Source organism: Polyodon spathula, chromosome 10 (genome assembly GCF_017654505.1).
Source record: "Polyodon spathula isolate WHYD16114869_AA chromosome 10, ASM1765450v1, whole genome shotgun sequence".
Lineage (NCBI taxonomy): Eukaryota > Metazoa > Chordata > Actinopteri > Acipenseriformes > Polyodontidae > Polyodon > Polyodon spathula.
This window is the reverse complement of record NC_054543.1, coordinates 30,427,525-30,450,168: the sequence shown is the minus strand read 5'-3', so window position 1 is coordinate 30,450,168 and position 22,644 is coordinate 30,427,525. Positions and strand designations below refer to the sequence as shown.

Below are 22,644 nucleotides of genomic sequence, written 5' to 3'. Positions count from 1 at the left end.
GCTATTGCCGTTGATTGCAATTTTTGTTTTGTTTCATATAGCACTTTGAGAGCCTTCATAGGATGTGTACAAAAACTTTCACATAGCAGAAGAAAGACCGCATTTTAAAGTGCACCAGAAGAGGGCCCCTTATGAAAACTGGTAATTCCTGATAAAAATGACATTGCCTTACCCTGCAACACATACTGCTTAACCCTAATAATACATCTAAAAGTAAGTCTTATAATGGTAATTTATATATATAGTGTGCCCACTTAATTTTTTTAAGAGTGTAAAATTGTTTTTTTTATTTTTGCCATTTTTTCATAACATTACTGTGATTTCGGGCAGTACAGAAATTTGACAGCCGGGGTATTTAAAATACGCAGCTGAAAGTTTGACAGCGCGCAATGCACTCTATCACAACTAATTACAAGTGGCAATCACAATTAATACTAAATCAACATTTATAAATACTAACCGTTATACTACAAAAAACACACACTATAAAATGTCACTTTCCAATTAACAAAATGTTCGTATGTTATCTTGTTCTGCTGTAATCGCCTTTTAGTTATTATTTAGTTATTATTACAGTTAACGGAGTGGTGATGACCTTGAAATCTGTCGAGGTAAAAATGACTTGGTAATGCCAGGCTCTACACCTCTTCACAATACACACCCTGGGATAGCCAATCGCAAACACGTATTGATCACAGATTATCATTTCCAAGCTGTACAGCCCTATACACACTTTAATACGAGTCAAATAGAGCTGGAAACAAGTAGTAAAAAGTAGGTTGTTTATTTCATATTGATTTTACTTAATTTACAAAAGCTGTATTTAGTTTGTTACATGAAAAAGTTAAACCATTTAATTTGCTGTTGTGAATGTTTAATTAGAACCTCAATGCCTGATTAAAACAAGACATATAGAAGGGTTACATATATAAGTAACTTGCGCATGGAAAAAAAAAAAAAAAAAAAACGGTGAATAAAAGATAAAAATAAAACCTTGCCTTTTCTGTACAACACAAGAGAGATCTGGAGAAATCTTACTGTAGGGCCATATTTATAAAGCATTTACCTTATTGGAAAATAACACAAAGAAGCCGTAGTGTCAGATAAATCTTTCATGTGTTAATTTAAAAGTCCCTATAGGCAGTTCAAATTTTGACTTTGGTTGAAAATGCTTTATGAATATGGATCATATTGAAACAAAAACTCTTATTAAAATACATTTTCAATAAGCTTACATTATCATTCCATATTCAGATAAAGCTTACAAGATACATTTTCATCCGTACATGTAATATAGTACTAGATTGAACTTTGATTGAAGAATTTACTGGGTTTTTTTGCGGTCTTTATTTTTCCATTCAAGAAGAGAATGGGTGTAATCGACATTTATGTTTAAAAAAAAATGACTTTTTATGCCATTAAGAAACATCTAATTTAACAAAGCCCCTTTATCATGTTCAACATGCAACAAAAGGTTAGGTTAGGCATGTAACCCTGATTCCCTGAAAGAGAAGACGACCACCAACATACTTTTGGGATGTGCCCGATACAGGTCAGGTACTTACTGAGCGTTTTATGTCAGAGCTGCTGATAAGCCCCATCCATGGTATGACATCCTCTGTCCTGCCCACTGATGGATCAAATAGCCAGCACACAGAGACTACTTCCTCTTTTGCATCGAACCCGTGAGAGTGAACTGAACCAGGGTTAAATGCGTAACCTAACGATCCCTTTCAAGTTGAAGGTGACCACTAACATAGTTTTGGGAAAGTATATCAGAGCTGTCACGAGGGAAGGGATGCCTCAGAACCGCAGAACCAAGTTTCAGGGGTGCGAATGTGCAACCACAAGAACCCTCATGCCTATTGAAGACAGTGACGTAGCGCTCTTGTCTTATCCATATAATGCCTCAATGCCTGCAACGGGCAGAGGGAGTTTAACCTCCTATCCTCCTCAGAGGAAAACGGAGGTGAATGGAAGGACTCCAGTTCCACAGACTAGTTCATGTGGAAGGCTGTGATCACCTTAGGAAGGAAAGCAGGGTTTGTACATAGTGACACCCTGTTCCCATTATACCAAATAATCATACAGAAGCCATGTACCTACAGAGACTGCAGCTCACTGACCCGCTTTGCAGAGGTGATAGCCAAGGAAGACTGTTTTCATAGACAGATACGTCAACTCTATTGAGTGTATGGGCTCAAACTGGGCCTTCGAAAAAGCCTCCAGCAAAATATCAAGGGCCATTGACGGTTCAGATACCATGCACGGAGATGACCCCGAGGCCCTGGCAAGCCTGTTACGAAACACCCGGGCTGAAAACCTGTGCAGATGTCACAAAAAGTGATGACACCGAGGGCCACTGTGGCGTGTGGACAACCAGACAATGCGCACATAGGGAGTGCCCATCCTAATTGGCAAGTTTGCCCTACAGGACGTGCACTCATGGGACCACGACCTGTCTGCCGATGACATGCCTGCTGCCTATGGTGCCTGAGGATACTGTGTGCATGCACCAGGCACTGAAGTACCATGTGCACAGTCAAACACCACGTGCACCAAGCACTGTGTGCGCAGTGTACCGGGCACCGTAGAAACTGAGTGTACAGAGCGTCAAGTACACAAATATTAAACAGAAATCAGAAAAGTCACAAAGTAACTTTTAATCTCTAAGCACCAAACACAAGTCAAAAGCTTTCACTGCATTCATGCTGGCTAGCAGGACAATTGAACTATGACACCACCCATCTCCTCACCCACAAGCCCAAGCAGGCTGTGACACAGCTAGGACCTTGCTCACACACATACATGCCCACACAACACACACAGACACACACACACAGCCTAAACTGAAATGATGTAGACAATCCTAGAATATATATGGCAAGTGTACTTTTAAATAAATTATTCGTACAACAATATAAGGTAGATTACTTACAGTTACTTCATCAAGTTTCACTAAAAGTTATTTCACACACACAGTGTGCAAACTAAATAATTAACACTTCAATTCTATGTGAATGTGTTACAATTAATGAATTTAGTTCCATGAAAGGAAAATGTAAATGGAATTATACTCAACGGTTCCTTGAAGCTTAGACTTTTGGTCCGCTGGTTTGGAAACTCAATCTGTTGAAGTGTCCAGTACAAAAGGCTCTCCTCTCAGCAACAAAGTCTTCAATCCCACATTGGATGAAACTTTGCAACAAAGTTTTCGATTCTTGATAGAATCAACAAATAGCTGCAACAAAGTCTTCAGTCCTCGGTATAGAATCCACAACAGCGTCCGTCCACTCTGTTCTCTTCGCTGAATCTTTTAGCTACGCAGGTAGCAGGGCACAGTTTCTTTTGGATACTGTGGTTTTAAGTGTACAACAGACCTCAGACTGTTTTTTCTGATAAAAGTCTCTGTAAGTTTTACAGCAGTCCTCCAGTCGGGCCTCAGTCTTGTTGCTGGTGGTAGTGACTCGCTTGCAACTTGCTTTCTCTTCTTTGGTCCATTTTCAAGCAGAATCTCATCTTGGGTCCATTTTTAGGCAGAGTCCCTGAGTTGCAGCTTTGCTTAGCAGAGTGACAGCACCTTGTTTAGCATTCGATGTTGAGTGAAAAATGTTTAGTTTTGCTCAGATTTTTATAGTCTTTTCACTGTGCTGAGTAGCCACTTTCAAGAGATCATTTGTGTATCTTGCCTTTTTAAACTCCCAGTCCTTTGCTGTTTTAATGTCCTTTTCCACTGGGACATTTTCCTTGCGCCAGAACGATTGTTGTTGCACGTGTGAATTATCTGTACATAATTCAGCTGTCCTTTCAGCCTAATCCAGTTCAGATGCCACGTAGCCCCGGTCACCTCATTCAGTAGGTCACATAGTTCAGTATGTCTGCAAGAAAGAGGCCCTCTTCTCAAGACATAGCACTTTGCCCTGTTTCTAAAGACACGCAGTTTCATTAATTAATCCAGTTACATTTCCAACACAAATTCATGTGTTATTATCATATTCAGGGAATGTGTCCCACAACACCGAGGCATTGTATGCACCAAATGCACCGAGCACTGTGTGCACCTAGCACAGAGTGCACTGAGAACTGTGAGCACCTAGCAGAGTGCTCAGAGCTCTGTGAGCACCAATACCGTGTACACGAGCCCTATTTGCACTGAAGTACTATGAGCATCATGAGCTATGTGTGAATTGGGTACCGTGTGCACCAAACACCGTGCGCACCAAGGCACGAAGTACCAAGGGCTGAGCGTGCACCGTGGTACCTAAGCACCGAGGCAGCTAAAACAACGGAGCCTACACTAACCGCGTGCAGTCACACACCTGGTCAGCACACAGGCCAAGAAGCCGTGGTGGGCGAAAGAGTAAAAGCAACATTGCCTACCCTAACCGCATGTAAACACACACCTGGTCAGTGAGCAAGATGCACCAGGGGAGATACACAGGCTGAGAAGCCACAGCGAGCGAGAGATCAGTACAGAGAGAGAAGAGAAAACCGTTCCTCAGGCGGAGGAGCGGTGTTCTCCCTGAAAGTGAAGGCTGAAAAGACAACACACAGACACACTTTAATCAGTACTGCAGAGTGAAAGAAGAAAGAAAGCAAGAAACTCAAAATGGAGCTGCTGATTCCAAGAAAGCGGGAAAGCCAGCTTTCACCCCGAATGCAAGGGAACTGCAGTCGACTCAGAAGAGCTCTTTCAAAAACACACTCAGTTCAGTAACACACAAGCTTACCTTACCGTAAGTGAGATTGCAAAAGAGGAAGTAGTGTCTGTATGCTGGCTATTTGATCCATCGGTGGGTGGGACCGAGGATGTCATCCCACGGAGGGGCCTATAGGCAGCTCTGACATAAAATGCTCAGTAAGTACCTGACCTGTGGCAGGCATATCCCAAAAGTATGTTGGTGGTCGTCTTTGATTTGAAAGAGAACCATTATTAGCAACATTCTAATTGAAATAACGTTTGGTTACAGCGGAGCTATACGAACAGATAAAGATCCTACACTGGTAGGCAAGGCAGACGAGACTGCATCGTCCTGCTGCGGAGACTTCAGCCGTCGGTCAGGGTATTGTGCACAACATTCATTAAGTGTTTTTTGCACCCCATTTTCAAATGTACTAATCAAACTAGTAACTGTCACCATGTACCTATAGCAAAAGCTTACCTACACCTTAACCCTCTGATTTCAAAGTAGGTGCTTTGAATGACAGGCGCTGTAGCTGGCAAATGAAAGTGCACATGGGTGCAGGTCTTGATGATTGATGATTGAGCATTCTAGCGCTGCTTCAGTCAACAAGACCTGTCAGAACAGTATGAAATGACTAAGAGTGAAACTACAGTAGCCAATTAATTATAGTGGAACACCATCACAAAGAGCTTTACAAGTTAGTGAGGAACAATGCATAATACATTAAATACAGTGAAATACAGGGCATAGTACATTAAATACAAAGAAAAAAACAATGCAAATACATTAAATACAGGCATAGTACATTAAATACAAGGCTAGGATGTGAATTCTAAACATTGTGGATGCATGTGTCATACAGAATCATACAAATAAGATGGAGTGAAAATCTGAAATAGCAATTTAGATAACAGCTAATAACAGATGCCAGGCTTAAAGAGCATTAAAAGCAAGAGAAAACAAGTGGGTCTTGAGAGTTGATTTGAAGCGAGCGACTGTGGGAGCTGCACGCACTAAAGCTGGGAGAGTTCCAGAGAGTCGAGGCCATGAAGCTGAAAGCGCTCTCCGAGTGTGGTGCACTTTTGCTTGGGTATAACAAGCAAGCCAGAGTCAGAGGACCTCAGCTTGCGTGCAGGGACATATCAGATCAACAGGTTGGAGAAATACTCTGGACCTGTGTGATGAAGGGCCTTGTAGGCAAGCAGCAGAATTTTGAAAGTAATCCTGAACTTTACAAGTAGCCAGTGCAGCTGGGCAAGAAAGGGGGTAATGTGATCATGTTTTTTTTACATCTGGTAAGGATCCTAGCAGTGGCATTTTGAACCAGCTGCAATCGGTTTACGTCTCGTGACCACCATACAGAGAGTTGCAGCAGTGAAGTTGAGAGGAGATGAATGCATGACAGAGTATCTCTGCATCTGGTAGGGAAAGGTAGGGATGGACCTTTGAGATGTTTCGGAGGTAGTAAAAGGAGGATTTGACTGCAGATGTGATTTTGGCATCAAAGGAGAGGTTACTATCCAGAAGTACACCAAGAATTTGTACAGTGGGGGAAGGCAGCAGCAGACTGTTTCCAAGGTTCAAGAAAGCAATATTGAGATTCTTGAGCTGAGTTTTTGATCCTACTAGAAGAATTTCAGATTTGTTAGTGTTGAGCTGAAGGCCTTGATGTCTTGGATGCAAGCTGAGAGCCGGACTATGGCAGAGAGGCTACCAGGGTCTAGTTTTAGGTAGAGCTGGGTGTCATCTGCATAGGTGTGAAACATGAGGCTATGTTGGCGGATGAGGTGACCCAAGGGAAGCATGTAGATGTTGAAGAGAAGAGGCCCAAGAACAGACCCTTGAGGGACACCAGGTTTGTATCAGCACTGCTTCCATCATAGAAAACAGGCTGCATGCATCCAGATAGGTAAGAGGATAGCTAGGAGAGACAGTTTCCAGAGATCCCAGCATACTTCGGATGGCGGTCAAGAAGAATGCTATGATCTATGGTATCAAAAGCAGCAGTTAGGTCAAGGACAAGAACAGAGGGAGCATTAAGCAGAAGATTAATCAGAAGATCATTTACAATCGGAGCAGAGCAGTTTCGGTACTGTGATGAGGCCGGAAGCCAGACTGCAAAGATTCAAGCAGATTGTTTTCTGTGAGATGTCTTGTCAGCTGTCAGCCCTTTCAAGAGTTTTGGAAGAAAAGGAAGATTGGAAATGGGATGGCAGTTAGCTAAGACAACCGGGTCAAGGGTGGGTTTTTTGAGCACTGGCGTTACTCGGGCAGTCTTGAGGGCAGCAGTAACCAGGGACAGGTTGAGAGTGTGCATAATGTAAGGAGCAAGATCAGAAGCACAGAGACGGATGAAATTTGTTGGCCAGGGGTCCAAGAGGGCATGTGGCAGTAGTTGATTTCAACAATAGGCTGGAGACATCAGTAATGGAGAGAGGAGAGAAGGAAGAGAGCAGGAGGGGTAATCCGAGGGGAGTCAAGGTGGTCAAGTACTATAATGGGTTTGTGGCAGGAAAGTGTAGAATAAATGGTGTCGATTTTGTTCCGAACGAATCATGGCAGGTAGAGAGGAGGATGAATGGGAGATGGATTTACCGATGGCTGGATGCAGGATTTAATAAATGGTTTTTCAGAGAATACATGGTTTACCATGTCCCATATTAAGGGACCAATGAGTTGACTAACAGCATCATCATCAGCCATTCAGAGCAGAACAGAGACAGGACAGACAGCAAGTATAAAAACTACACAAACTAGAGATGATTCTAAAATTATTATTTTTGGTAAGAAAATAAAAAATAGCAAGTGGTTTTACGGGCATTTATCCTATATAAATTTATTTCAGTCAAACTCATATTTATTGGGATTTCAACATTTAACAAGCTTTACTGATTATAATTTACTATTACTTTTTACAATTTAAGTTACTATTTTGTTATATTTTTACATTACTTTTTAGTTATAGTTCTAGTAACTATTACTGGATATAATTTATGTTTGACTCCATAAATAGCATATTATATACCTCAGAATTATCATACTCCACTGCTCAAACAGTCAACCCCAAGTTCCCTACTGGATAACAGGTAGTAATATGATGCATGTAATTCAAGGCCCTTTATTACATACTGTAGTTGGACAACCTTTTGACTGAAACAGCCATATTAATAAGCAGAGAGTTCTTAAAGAGCCTGTGGGAGGGTGGTGGGTAATTCACTGACACAGGAGACAGAACAGGTGTACTTGGAACACCACACAGGTGCCCAGTTTTATTTTCAGGACTTTTCACTTTTCACCATAGAGGGCACTGTTGTCCCTCACCCAAATACCAAAGCTGGTAAGAGAAGTAACTGCAGGCGCACTGGCAGGTGCTCAAAGAATTAATAACGAAAACAGAAGGCAAAAAGAACAAGGAAAAATAAAACAGTCATAAAAACTACAAATAAAACGTGCTGCACTCGGCAGCGTTATCCCGGTCGCCGCTACCCGCACGACCCGGATCACTGACCTACTCTAGTGGCTCCCTGCCTGCTCTAAACAATACTTCGGGGGTCTGCACAAGGGTTCCCCGCTGTCACTCTCTGGCTTGTTAGTTGCTGTCTTTCTCCCAGCTGGTTTCTCGGTCCTCGACCAGCACTTCCGCACACACATCGCGTCTACAAGGGCAGACCTGAGGAAACAGTAGAGCATTATCTTATAGGGCTAACAATCTCCCCAAGACCCGCCTCCCAGCCATTCAGAAAGAGGGAAAGTCCACACACCCACTTTCCCACCTCCCCATGTCACTGCCATTACTCACAGGCGGTTGTTGAATGACTGCTGCCCTCCTGCAGCACTGTGAATACGCCAGCAGAGTCAGCACAGATCTCCCCTGCTACAGAGCCATTCAAAGCAAAACAAAAAAAGCCTTACACTTACCTCTAATTCAGAAACCTCAATGATCCCATATGTGGCTCAAGAGCAATGTGTTGTACAGCCCTGCCAACCTACAAGTCGGGTGTAGAGCTACGGGGTCAGCAGGGAGGGCAAGGAGAGCACTGCTTCCACACTTCACATGTAGAATATTTTACTGTTTTACTCCTGTTAATATATGGAGATAAATATACATGTGTATAACCCATACAAATAAGCAAAGAATAATGTCTGGTCTAGAATAATGAGTAAGAGAGGTATAGCGTGCCTCTGCTCTGGAACAACAGGTGTGAATAATGTGTAAGCGATGAAGGGACCTCTCACTTCTACACTTCTACATATAGCACTACAACCCTGCCTACAGTCAGTTTAAAGTTATTAATACACAGAAACTGTTGCCTTGCACTGATAGCAAAGCCTGAAATATAGTTGGAGTGAAGCCCCTCTGCCTGCTGCAGATTCATCATGACTGATTACTGAACCTCAATTATTCCAGGATAGAGAGCTGCACAATGGTTTATATTCCTATAATAGAGAACAGGTGGAACCAAAAGTCAGCTGTAAAGGAAGCAAAAAATATTAGATATGAAAAAAACAATCCAGGTCAAAAGGTAGTATAGAGAGTCTAGACATGGTACAAGCACAGGCCACGTTTATTTCAACAGAGTACAACACAGCCCACGCATGAAGGTTTCTAACAGGTACAGTAACTATATTCGTAAATTATCATTACGGGAAGGTTAAACAGGAAATGTTGTTTGAATACCTGTTTGCTGTTATGGATGTTTAATACAGTGAAATGTTTTAGCATCACATTAATTTGATGCATTTAATCTTGGATTAAATCTATTTTCGGTTTCATCATCAAAAATCCGTCCCTAAGTGTGTCAGCGTGTGCGTTTAAGTCTTCAGAGTTGATGGATTCCCTTCTAAACGCTGTGAAGGTGCACAGAGTTGATTAAGTCTCTGTTGACGGGAGGGTGAAATTGATTAATTGAGAACAGAGTTGTCATTAACTCCTCACTTTGCAGAGATTGACTTGTCACCTTGAAGCCATTTGGAGAAACACTGGATGAGGGAGACCGTGGAAAGGAAAGTAAACGCTCATGGTATTCCTAATATAAAATATAATGTTTCCATGTGGCTTCATTTTTACATGAAGCTTTATTAGAAACCTTGTCTACATTCTCCAAGGGTAGTTCTGGCTGTAGAAAACACAAGCTCCTCTCTGATCATCCGCTAGCCTTACATCACTCTGTGACAAGGTTATACACGGTTTTTGCTTTCAGCTTTGTTATACCGTTTCTTGAATAGTGTAGAGAGATTAATAAGCAGAGTTAGCAGCAAGGACAGCAGCTGCAAAAAAAAAAACCCTCAGTCTACACAGAACAAGGGACCAAATCAGCAGAGTTCAACACAAACACCACAGGATCCCAAGGCAGTGTTCTTATCTCGTCCAATTCAGCTTTCAAAAGATAAGCCACAAGTTTTTTTTTTTTTTTTTTCTTAATTACTGTTTGTCTGGAAGGCCATGGTTTTATTGATCTTATTTATTTGAATTTTTTAAATACAAATTCCCTCTGTCATACTGTACTGTGACATAACAACCAATTTCCCAACCAAAACAAATGGGTGAATCTGAGTTTCATACAACAAAGATTATTGCTAAAGACATGAAAAATAGCTTGTTCTATCCTTCGTTACGAGAGAGAAGCCAGTGGTGTATGAAGTATATTGTTCTAGCCTTGTGTACTCTGGTATTCTTTTTTTATACAACAGTTATGGAGACAACAGATGTGTGAATACATCCATATAATGGGGACCTGGGGGAAATGGGATATATATATATATATATATATATATATATATATATATATATATATATATATATATATATGATATAACTGTATATATACCTTTTAAAAGTTTCAAGAAGACTGGTCATGAAATAAATTTTCAATTAGCAAACCTGAAATGACCATAAAATAACGTGAATTTACTCTGTGCAAGCAAATAATGAAAAAAACATAAAGTTTAAAATGTGTACATTTACTCAAAAAGTCTCTTGCTCCTTAGAAAACTGTTTTTTTTACCAATTTGGGAGAAATCAGGCCCTTTGTTGCACACGCCCCAGTTGGCTGAATGCACTATTTGAAATCTGATGTAGAATATGAGTTGAGGTAATCCAGAGTTTTTGCATTGCTACAATTCCGACTCAGTTAGCTGTGGTGCACCTTGTCTGTGGAACCCCCTCTCCTGTGACTTTAGAAATGCTATCTGTCCCATTAAATATTGAAACAACAGAATCAAGACTTTTCTCTTCAGTCAGGAGTAAATACCGGTATTAGGTCTTTCTTCACTGCATGATTCATTGAAAAGCAGACAGATAGTCAATGAAGCTTGTTCAGGTCATTCTTGGTGTACAGTAACTGAGCACAGTTAGGCTTTCCAGCTACCAGACAGAAGGGCTCTGCTCAAGTGTTAAGGTGCTGGAAAATAAAGAGAAGGAAAGAGACTGATTGGGAGTATTTGCTGATGTGTTGACTTTGAGGAAGCTTAGCAGAAAGTTAGAGGCTGGCTATACAGTTTAGCTTTTTCCAGTTGTCCAGGTTCCTGAGGGGAATCAATCGCTGATTTAGAGACGGTAATGAGGTTACAGCAAAACACGTTACCGTGAATATTAAACTTGCACCCATCGAGTCACAACACGCTACACACTGCCTTGATATTATTGCACATTTACCATATTTCACCATGCTTTACCATACCTCCATCAACTTCACAACACTTACCTGTACTTTACCAAGATTTCACTATGCTTTATTAAACTTTGCTATGCTTTTACTATGGTAAAGTTGTATAAGAGAAGAACACAGTTAGCACAGTTTATGACTTATAGGCCTTTTGGAATTAACCAACTTACACCACTTTACCTGAAAATGTACCCTACTTGATTTCCTCTCTCTTTTCTTAATATTTTCACTACCACTTCTTATTTTCCTACTTCCATAACTGCAACACTATTTATAATATATAGTGTCTAATTTGGTAAGAGCACTGCCGTCAGTAGTATCCATTCAAGCATGGTTCAAATCCTCGCCAAGTTCCACAGGGATGTCTGCATTGGCTGTGCTACTGTAGCTTTAGGCAGGACTAGTTTACCTTATTAAGTTCCAGGGATCACTGCTGGCCAGGCGCTCCAGGAGTCCAGTCGGGGAGTTGTCGGGGGTCAGTAGCTTGGTCACTGCTGCTCTTCAACAGGGGAATGCGGTTGTCCTGACAATAGGAATGGGGGTTGCTTGTTGCACTTCAGTACTCCTGATTAGTAAGTGGGTTGCACTGGTGAGGCAACATTGGGCATGTCTAATAAGGTAGCAAAAATATGATTAAACTGTAATGTTTAAAACAAAATACATTTTTCAACCAATGAAGACATTAAAAATGTCTAGGAACCTTTGTCAAATTGACTATGTTAATAAGCACTATGACTCTTTAAGCAAATAAAGGAATTCATATTAAAAGGTGGATTGATAATTGTGCACCCTTTTGTATAAGGAATCCCTGTTCTAAGCTTGAGCCTGCATGTGGTTTGCTTCTTTCCCCAGGCCTGATTGTCCACGAGGGACCCTCAGTGTTCCGAATCTTCAAGCGCTGGCAGGCCGTCAACCAGCAATGGAAGGTGCTGAACTATGACAAGTTCAAGGACAGCAATGACCAGAAAGCCAGGGCGAGCACAAGGAACCTGGTGCAGCCAGGCCAGGATAGTAACCAAACGAGAGCTGCCTTCTCCTCCCTCACTCCTGCGACTGCAACCACTGTCCCTGTCACTCCGGAAACTACCACAACAACAGCCACCTCGGCAATGGGGTTTAACCAGAACGCTGTGACTGGCTCCGGGCCTCCCTTGTCTAACCACTGTGCGTACTCCATCCTGCATCTCCTCAGCCACCTAAGGCAGCAGGAGTCTAGAGGCCATGCCAGCCACAGTAACAGCAACAGAGAGCTGGTCATGCGAGTAACTACAGTCTGAGGTTTTCTTTTGAGATCTGTTTTTTAGTGGGGCAAAAAAATGGGGAGGATTGGTGTGCTACTAAGGCAAAGCACAGCACCCACTGTATTTTTTTTTTTGTTTTATGCAAATGAAAAAATGGGTTACATAACCAGCCGAGGAAACATAATGACGGAATAGCCTTACAACAGGATGGAGATGTGAGGGTGTCAGTTTGGAGGAGAATAAAAAACAAGGCACAGCTTGGATCCTAAGGGGTAGTGGACAGCAATGTAATGTATCATTTACAGGCAGAATCAGGGGCAATTCCCTTTTTAATCAATTCCAACACATCATTGCTCAAAACTGCAGTGAGCAGTATTCTGTTAGAATGAGCTTCTCACATTTAAAATGTAAGTCACTGTTAGTCAATTACATTGGCTTCAAATGAAAGCAGTTGAACAAGCACAACAATTCTTATGTCTCCCTCGAAGGAAGTTGAATTTGAATTGGTAATTGATTTTTAAAAAATTATTGAAATTGAAGAATTTACCCCAACCCCGTTGACAGGCTATCACAGTTTTGGTGCCGTGTTGGTGTGCTGTGAAACTGAATGATGGCTAAGGGCAGAGAAGACCGTTCATTTTATAAGAGTTTTCGTTTTGCTATATTCAGGGATTCCAATAATTCAGGAGGAAGACTATACTTGCTCAGACACAGTGTAACTGTCCGCTCCACTGGTTCTGTGTCTCTGCTGTAATGCAGTTTCTGATAAAAGGTCTTTTCTATTTGCATTCTAACATTTGCTGCTCTTGTCATTACCTGCACTCTACACACTGTATAATGACCCTGCCACACATTGCACCCTCATTAGAAGATCATTTTCTCAGACACTGTTTCAGATATAAGTCTACCTAATACCTAACTCACTCTAAACACTGTTCCCAACCTGCAGTCTGCAAGTAAAATCCCAGCTAGTCCTGAAAAAACTGCATCAACCCGTCTCCATACACCCAAGCTATTAATCTGCTGCGCGTGTCTGCTCCAAACACACAGCATCTGAATAAACACGCTTCTCCTGACACACGCGTATCGCTATAACTTCATCTATGGCAAATAATTAATCAGTCACTGCTAAAAAGTAACCATGTGTAACAGTTTTCAATTTTTTGTCCCACGCTGGGTGAATAAAAGCTGAAACCCTTTATCTTTAAGAGTAAGTAGCTTCTGATTACATTTCCATGGTCCCCTTGTTTTTTATGATGTTTGCAGTTGTTCTGAGTGGCTCTAATTGCAATTACTCAAACATCACATTGTTTCTAATGTCTCAGTTAAAGGGCTTTGACTGTGTCCTGGAGCTGCTCTTCAGTTGTAGTTGCCTGCTACAGACATATGTAAAGTAGCCAACGTTTCTTTATAGAAATGCAGAGCAAGTAGCTGGTCTCTTACGTCAACTAAAATGCTTTAGCTAATATATCCTGTGTTACATGTGTTTCCATGTGTATTGCTGGCAATGCATAGATGTACATTAAGTGGTGCTGGTGCTTACTAATATACAGACACTTTGGCTGATAAAGCTTAAAGTTACATGTGTCTGTGGCAGGCAACAAGAACTAACGAGCTGCTTTTGACCTTGGGGTAAAGCATACAAAGACATCATAAAAAGGTAACACCCGTGTCATTTGAAGCTACTTACGCTTTCATAAATAACACTCAAATATTATTATATGTAATGAAAAAATATAGAGTTTTGCTTACCTGCCTGAGAATTTGTGTGCCTTGCCATGAAACTAAAGTTATGGCCAACAGTTTTGTCTAGGAGCCTTTTGAGCTTTTTGATTGGCTGACAATTTATGCCCCCAGTGTCGTGTATGTGTGTGTGTGTTTTAATTCCATTAAGTCAGTTAGTTGGCAGCTGAAGTCATAAATTAACAAGAAACAGACTACAAACTAGCCACAGTGAAGGCTTTAAAGATTCAAGAGGCAGTTAATGAACACTTCGGTAAATCCAGGTGCAGATTCATAACCCACAAGTCACGGCGCATCGATCCAACGAGAAACAAAAGAGCAGAAAACAAAAAAACAGATGACTCATCTATTTTATTTTAACCCTATTAACGCTTTAAGTTCTGCCTGAAACCCTTTCTTTACTTACACACTACCTTTGTGCTATTTCTTCTCTCACCAGACAAAAACTTCAAGTCAGTGTTTAGGTTTTTTTATTTTATGTTTTGCCAATTTAACCCTAAATTTAACCCTAATCAGTCCTTGATTGATTATTTTCCTGACTGATTTTTTATAAATTTTATTTGAGATTTGAATGTAGCCTAAGCAACAGATGCTAACGAACCCTGAAGGCGAGGGCCAAGTCTGGCTTGTCTCTGCTGGGAGTGCGATGAGACGAACTAACCACAGCCGGCTTTCATCCCTAATCCTGTAGAATCAAAAGCAAGTGAAGCACTTCCTATGCGCCCCCAGCCAAGAACGGATTTCAGTTTTCTTGTAGTCACATATGGATGCTTTCTTCCTCCATCAAAATGATTTGTACCAGCAAGTCACAATCCTAACTGGGGCTAACAGAGTCCCAATTCCAACCAGTTTTTATCTTGTTCTGCTGCCAATGGAAACAAGCTGATTTCAATTTGGTCCAAGTAGCCAGATGGGAACAAAGCATACATTTATAAAGGGGTGTTAAACAGAAACACCAGAACTGCCTGGCAGTTAGATTGGTTGCACTGGCACATTGTGAGCTTCTTGTGTCATTGGCATTGTGGTGGTCTTCCACCGTCACTGAGTTTTTCAATCTTAACTGGGGCTGACAGAGTATTGATTTAAATGGATCCTGCAAGTGCTTTAACTGAGATTCTGATGACACACTACTGCCTCTTGTTACAGTTTAATGTATTGGTGCTCAACATCCAAACTAGTAACACTGGCAAAGGGAAATTGTCTGGCACACTGCCCAGAAATACGTATTTCTGAAAACAATTAAGGAATCTTCTGTACAAAAGCTGAATGAATCTTCACCATTGTTGGCCTAAAATTTTGACCTCTGTCCAGTTGTGTATGACACCTAAAGTAAATGTGCCCTTAGTTTTCAACTTAAGTGTTTCTTGACGTGTAATACTCTTTTAAGTTATAACTACATGTAAAAATAATTAAACATGCCTAGTCCAGACAGCCTGGTTTTAGTTCAGGTTTAAAGTAGCTCTGGAACAATTACAGAAGTCTCCTCGTGTCAGAGGTCACAAATCAGAATCAAGTGGAGATTACTGTTTTGGTCCCTGTTGCAACAATTAAATGAACTAACTGAAGCATGTGATTTTCCGGTTTTAAACCTTACTTTGATGTCATCTGAAAATACAAGAGCGTCTCTGGTTTGTTGTTGAATTAATGCCCAATGCCATGAATATAAATCACATTTCCTGTGCATCCTCCTCCCTATTTTTTTCAGTCTATTGAAGTCAACTGCTTCAGCCATTTTATGAGCAACTGTGAAATGAATCGTGGTCCATCATAAATAAATAAAAAATTCTATATTATGTATTTGAGCTATTGGTCCAAAGTAATTCTGTAATCTAGCGATATATAAAATATTTTGCTTTACTATTGTACTGCCCATTCCTTAGAACACACCTTTTGTTTTGTAGTTGAGCCATATCATTTGGCCAGAACAAACTATGCATGTTGGATACCTGGACTTCCACGGAAAAGAAAACCAATTAATTACAGATTTTGGTTTTATGAAATACTGGTAACACAGCAGTGTGCAATGGGTGAGCTATGAGAAGCTTAGCTTAGATTAAGTTTGGCTTCTTTCACCCCTGAACAGACACCTGCTCTAAGGATGAATTTGTGGATAATATGTTGTACTATTAGTACTTTCACAGGCAATCCTTCTTGAGAGACCAAGGAAGATCTGTTCATGGAGAGTGAGCTTTCCGCTCGTCCTCTTGTGGGTAAGTGTGTCCTGTGTCTTAATTCAAACTCCCCCTCCTATACCTTAATGCTCTAGAACACTTGATATGTCTGTTCCTTCTTCACAAATGCTGTTACCAGCTGCCAAGGTAACAAACATTATAATCACGGTGTCCATAATAGACTTTCCCAATTTTTAAGACACATCTCTACACTGTGGATACAGGGGACTCCAGCTTGCTGTGCCATCAATCTAAAAACATTCACAGGAACAAATCAATAAATGGCATGTTAGCAAGTCAATAAGAAGTCTTCTTGTATTGAAGACTTTCAACTAAAGGCTGGAGTGGATTCGCAAACACAGATTGGCACTTAAGCTAACAGTAGGTTCAAGATTAGTTCTGTGAAACCAGCTGTAAGTGGCTTGTGTCTTAACTGGAACACCACACCCTTAAGCAGTGTGTGGGTAGGGACAGATAAGGGTATTTTATTATTATCATTTAAAATGATCCATAAGGTTCTAACAACAGAGGTTTTAATAAGTTAATCACACATGTAACGGATTAAATTACTTTAACACATTATTGTTTTCAATTGTTTTATGAAAGTTTACTTCCCGGGTCCCACCACCTATTTTGCACCTGAGGTCATCTATGTCCCTTTTATGACAACTTGTTCCTTCATAAACAGAGATGCTTAATTCCCATCGATCCCATTCAATTTCCGAGTCCCACATTTGTTTAAATTAATCACTTTTACCAGAATGGCCACAGGGTAATTACTTTAATAATATTTAGTGTCATATTCCACGAAGCAGAAACTCCGTTTTCCATTTTAACACCATTAACCTTCAATGGAGACCAAACCAAATGTCATGGCAATGCATTGGCGCTATTATTTAACATTGCTTCAGTACTAAAGAACAGCCTCAGTAGCACTGTAAAATGGTGGTCTATCTATTTCAGCATGCCCATGGTATCACAACCATTGATGAGCACTGCTATTCTGAACAGGACTACTGTACAGTATTTGTTCCAAATTCAATGAGAAGTTGCCATGCTGGTTATGTTGTGCTCTGCTAGTGATTCTGCCTGGGTTTCTTCAGCATGTAGTATACTATTTTCACAATAGGCTATCAATGGTATTTTTTTGTTGTTTTGAAATGAGATCTGGCATCACATTCTTGTCACTGATATTGGGTGATATTTTGTGTTAAACCACTCCAGGCTATTGGTTTGATCAGGGGGGATATTGCGTTATCGTGGAAATCATGCTGGAAAACAATGGTTTAGAATTATTTGTAACCATGGCACCCCACTTACTGAGTCAATTTTTTCCAGTGGTCCAGGCCAATCACATTCCAGATTGGTGTTGAGTGGTTTAGTAGATTTTCAGGCATCAGCCACAGAATCTTTGAGAATAACAAAGGGGGTAATATTTCAGGTGTATTGTATAAAAAATATTCTATCTGCACAAAGCTCAAATGTTTCCACAAAGCAGACAAAGCTGATTATGTCAGGTTGAAACCTCAAAAAACTATTTTTAAAAATGGGCTTATTTTGTTTACATTTTGTAAATATGTAAAATAATAAATAAATAAATAAATAAAAATAAAAACATGTTACATAAAATGAAAATCAATGGTATACAAAACAAGTGTTCCTGAATTTATTTATTTTTTTAAATTGTACAGATTATGCTTGACAGGACACTGTTCAAAAGAATATGTAGCTTCAAATATCATTTTACTTTCTCTTTCAAGTTTCCCTGACTAATTGTATTGTGTTTCCAATCGTTCTTCTATATTGAGGAATCATTTTTGAATTCGAGTGAGACTGAGCAGCCTTCCATTCAAATCTTGTGACAATGTAACTCTGACAGAGTTTTCTAGCACAGCTCAGACGCTGATCAGCACTAATCCTGGATATCCTTTCCTGAGGTAACAGTAGGCAGTCCAAGATTAGTGGTAATTGAGGTCAGGGAAACTAGAAATCTAAAGAGCTACGAAAAACATGGGAATGTAATAGAAAAACTGCAACGCCCTTTAGAAATGACCAGAATTAATTAAAGACCCATTTGAAAAATAAGCTGTTACTTTCCACTCTGGTCATTACTGCTAATAAAGCAGTTTTTAATTTCTTTCAATTATCCGTGCATACGCTATTATTGCTTTATTATCCTAACAGCGGTTTATTACACTGTCAGAGGTATCTGATTGAATTATCACTGAACTGATGGACAGGTAAGTGATGTGAAAAAACTTCAGAAGTTCGGTTTTGTATTTCTATTAAGTCTCATCATAAGGAAGTGATAGCAAATGTTTAAGATTATAGTGAGGTTTGGGGATTCAGGAGGGAGAGTCGCATTAGTCTTGACACTCCCACGGCTTAGGGAGGCATAACCAGGAGGGCCTGCATAATTAAGGTTTACATTGTCTTACCTTTTATGAAAAGGAGCAACATTAACATGCCCCCCCCCCCCCCCCCCCATTATTTCAACCATTCACCACATGTTTAACCCTAATTTCATTTCACTTTTTTTGTTAAAAACATGGAATTTTATTTTTCACTCAATGGTTTTCTAATGTAAAGGTGTGGGGCTGTTGTGGGCTTGAGATATTCATAAAAGCAGCAGGATACTTTATAATGGTACCAGAATGCACAGCCATGTTTGGCTATAATACATATGTATTATTTATGCACATGTCTAAGCAATGACAGCTCTGCAAAAAGTAACATATGACTGGAAACAAAAACTAGAAAATGATAACGTAGGACTGTTTCGGAACCAGGGAAATGACAGTCATTACCGGCTGTTATTCCTTATCAAAGAAAACTGAACAGGAACTGCAGCAGCAGCGGCGGGGTGCAGAGAGAGTGGTTTTGTACTCTCTCCCCCTCACCTTCTGATTAGCCTTTCACTGTCAGATAACAATACCCAGGAAATAGCTCTCTCTGTGCAAGGAGACAGGCCTGCAATAATTACACTGCATTACAAAAATGGCATTACGTTTGTACTTCTAGTAATGTAGTTTGGTTTTGATATCATTGGAGATGGGAGAAGTCACTGCCGACTTAGAAAAAAAGCAGCAGCTCTGTCTGAGATAATACAGATTTTATGAGCCTGTACATATGTTTGCATAGCAAGGGCATGCCACAACTTTCACATTCAGTATCCATTTATTATGTAAAGTGGCTGAAAAAGCTAATCACCCGTCACCCAGTTATATATCACTTCTAGAATTAAATAATTGGCATTGTAAAGAGCTACTTATATAAAGATTCACATTTCTCTTCACTAATGTGTTCTTGCTGTTTAGATTCACATTAGACATAATTTTCCGTTTCAGTCATCACATCCTGGTGACGTTTTAAATCGCAGAAGTTTAAAGCTCCTGTGCCTCAATATAGCTCTCAAGCATGACTTCTCTCTAAGTTTCTGTGGTTCACCAGAGTGTAACAATTTAAATGTCCCCCTGCAACAGGGGGACAATTAATTGTCCCCCTATTCAGTTAGCAGTTGTGTTTAGGGAGAAGATACGTTTGAAAGCTTTATAAAAGCCTGCTTTTAACAGGGAAAAAACTAAACAGGGTCAGGATCAAAGATTTAGAGCACAGGTTTAATTACAGTATGCATTTTTTTTATATATATATAATTTTGAAAAATACAGTACTCAATACAGGGAGGCAAAAATGTTTTATTATTATTTTAATATTTAATACTTGCCTCTGCCTCAGTGCCACTACTACTCAAGCATAAGTATTCCATACAGCCTTTCTTCATTCTCACCCCTGCACCACAGGGACCTTTAATGGATTTTATTATCCACAGCAGGGAATCCAATCAGCCCCACAGCTCCCTCTGCTGGCTGGAGTAGCAGTAGCATCAACTTCTCCCCAACTGCAGGCAAAGCATAGGCACACTATAGACAGAAATCAGATGACATTTTCAGCACCTTTAGCACCGAGCAGTGGTGCAATCCTGACAGTCGAACACGCCCCCACTGTGCAGGGTTTGGTCCCCTGGCTGTCTCCTGAGGTGCCCATCTCTCTGCTCTATCTTCCTCTGAAGCCGCGCTCCGACTCACATCATATCCAGCTGTACAGACAAGGACACCGGCAGAACTCAATACAAGCCAATTACACTGGAGAGTCAGTTCAGATAACTAACTGCTGAGCTCAAACATGCAAAAAGCTTTTATATTTTACTGTGTGTGTGCCAGCTTGGGGGGCTCCCTGTCAGGTGTGCAGAAGTCCTCAAAACTACTCTGAGCAAGTAAAGGCAGCAAGTTGTCTTGAGGAAAAAAGGCCTGACAACAGAGGTGTCCAGTCAACTATCTACCCCAGCGAGTTTTTATTTACTTATCTGCTTATACTGGGTTTTTTTTGTTCCCTCTCCATAGGACAGTGCCACTCAGTGTCTCAAAAATGTAATTGTGTCAAGAAAGAAAGTAAAAACTGCTGGATTCATTTTAATAATCAAAAACAATATAATGGTATTGCATCGACTCTCCTGGTACTACAACACAGCCTTGAAAACACAGTGATGCCTCTCCAAGCTGAAGCCATTTCTCATTCTGCTTAGTGCTATTAAACCTGTAAGAATGCCACCCGAGCCTGAGATTGTTCTGCTTACCAGGTCATCCACATCCCCTCTGTCGTCAGCAGGGGGAGCTGTCTGCTCATCCGGCTTCTGCTCTGGAGCCAGGAACTGACTGAGAGACACAGAGGAGAGCTTGTTAGAGGCTGCCTTCACATAAGGTAGTTTGGGTCTTACCACTGTACTTTAAAATTCATCTACATTTTCCTCATAGTTCATTGACTTATTTTCCTATTATGACTTATTAAATATTCCAACAAAACGTGATTCTGGAAGCGCTCCTCAAAGCTCATGTTGGGCAAGTGAGGTGGGGAAGCATATTAGTGCTGTACTGTGCCCTGAAGCCCATTGGTGAAGCATTTCTTTTGCTCGAGTAGTTCAATAAGCTTGGCAAATAATAGCTAGAATGTCCGGTGCAGCAGGAAGGTGACGGATACGGTCTATGTTACCTGACTGGCTTCCACTCTAGACACTATACTGTCTTTCACCTCGTCTTTGCTGATTATGGTGATGTTATTTGTAGAAGAGCGTGTTTATATTTTAACGGGGGCACAGGCAGATTTAGTCAATGTTACAAATATTATATCTGAAGATCAGAATCTGAACTTGGGTAAGAGCACCTTAAGACAGACTTTTCAAAACATTTCAAAACACAATATTTCAGTAACTGCGTCAAGCACACACAAAATTATTGCAAACGTCATAAAAAGGAAAGGGGATTGAAGAAAAAAGAAGAAAATGAAATGCAATGCTACACTGAGGTTCAATGAAACAAAGACACAGAAAGAACGCTCTGGGCTGCTCACTGAAATAATTCTGTGTACACTATAAATGTTGTGATATTTACAAGACTCTGAGAAGGAGATAGAAAGAGGCTCCCTATAGGCTGGACACTCTTCTAACAGCACAGGTATAGGGTAATTCCAGCCCAAGTGGACCAAATTCTGGGGACATGGACAAAATGGTGGCAGGACAAGTGGCAGGTGTGTGAAAAAGAAAAGCACATGGTGAGAATGTGTCTGAAGGTAGTAAAAAGGCCCATTTTGATGACCACCTGTTTTTTTTTTTTATTGTGGAGAATTACCCATTGAGAAATAAGTAACCGGAGATGGAATGATCACATAAGTACACATTGATCGGAAAATAAACCTAGAAAACAGTTCTGAAGGTAACTTATAGATCCATGATATTTCTCTCACTTGACACTACATTAGCTTTACGTGATCATGATATATCATTAACTCCTAAATGAGCTTATAAAGCCCCATCGTGTTATTTGCTTCTACCTGTCCAGCTCTTAGCTATAAGTTTTGCATTTTGAATGCGGAAGTAAGTGATTAATGTGCAGGGCTTGGGTCCAGTGATTGTATTGTTAGAAAGACGTTGTAACGGCATCAAGCTCTGGGGTGCCAGATAGTAATCAATGTCCTATCAAATTATTTAACTTAGCCGCATTACTACAACCAGAAATAGTATCATCCTATTCAAGTCCTGTGTAGATAACCAGAGTAAGAGGGGATAATTAATCAATTGAATACTCAA

The 22,644-nt window shown here is 40.5% G+C and overlaps 1 protein-coding gene across 1 annotated transcript in view; it reads left to right on the top strand.

Moving 5' to 3' along the window:
• The window catches only part of LOC121321390 (E3 ubiquitin-protein ligase MARCHF4-like), a 34,169-nt gene extending 16,121 nt beyond the window's left edge, over positions 1–18,048 (top strand). The window contains exon 4 of the mRNA XM_041260307.1: positions 12,203–18,048. Within this exon, the coding sequence (XP_041116241.1) occupies positions 12,203–12,627 (425 nt within the window). The 3' untranslated portion in view covers positions 12,628–18,048. The remainder of the gene's footprint in view (positions 1–12,202) is intronic.
• The last annotated feature ends 4,596 nt before the right edge of the window (positions 18,049–22,644 follow it).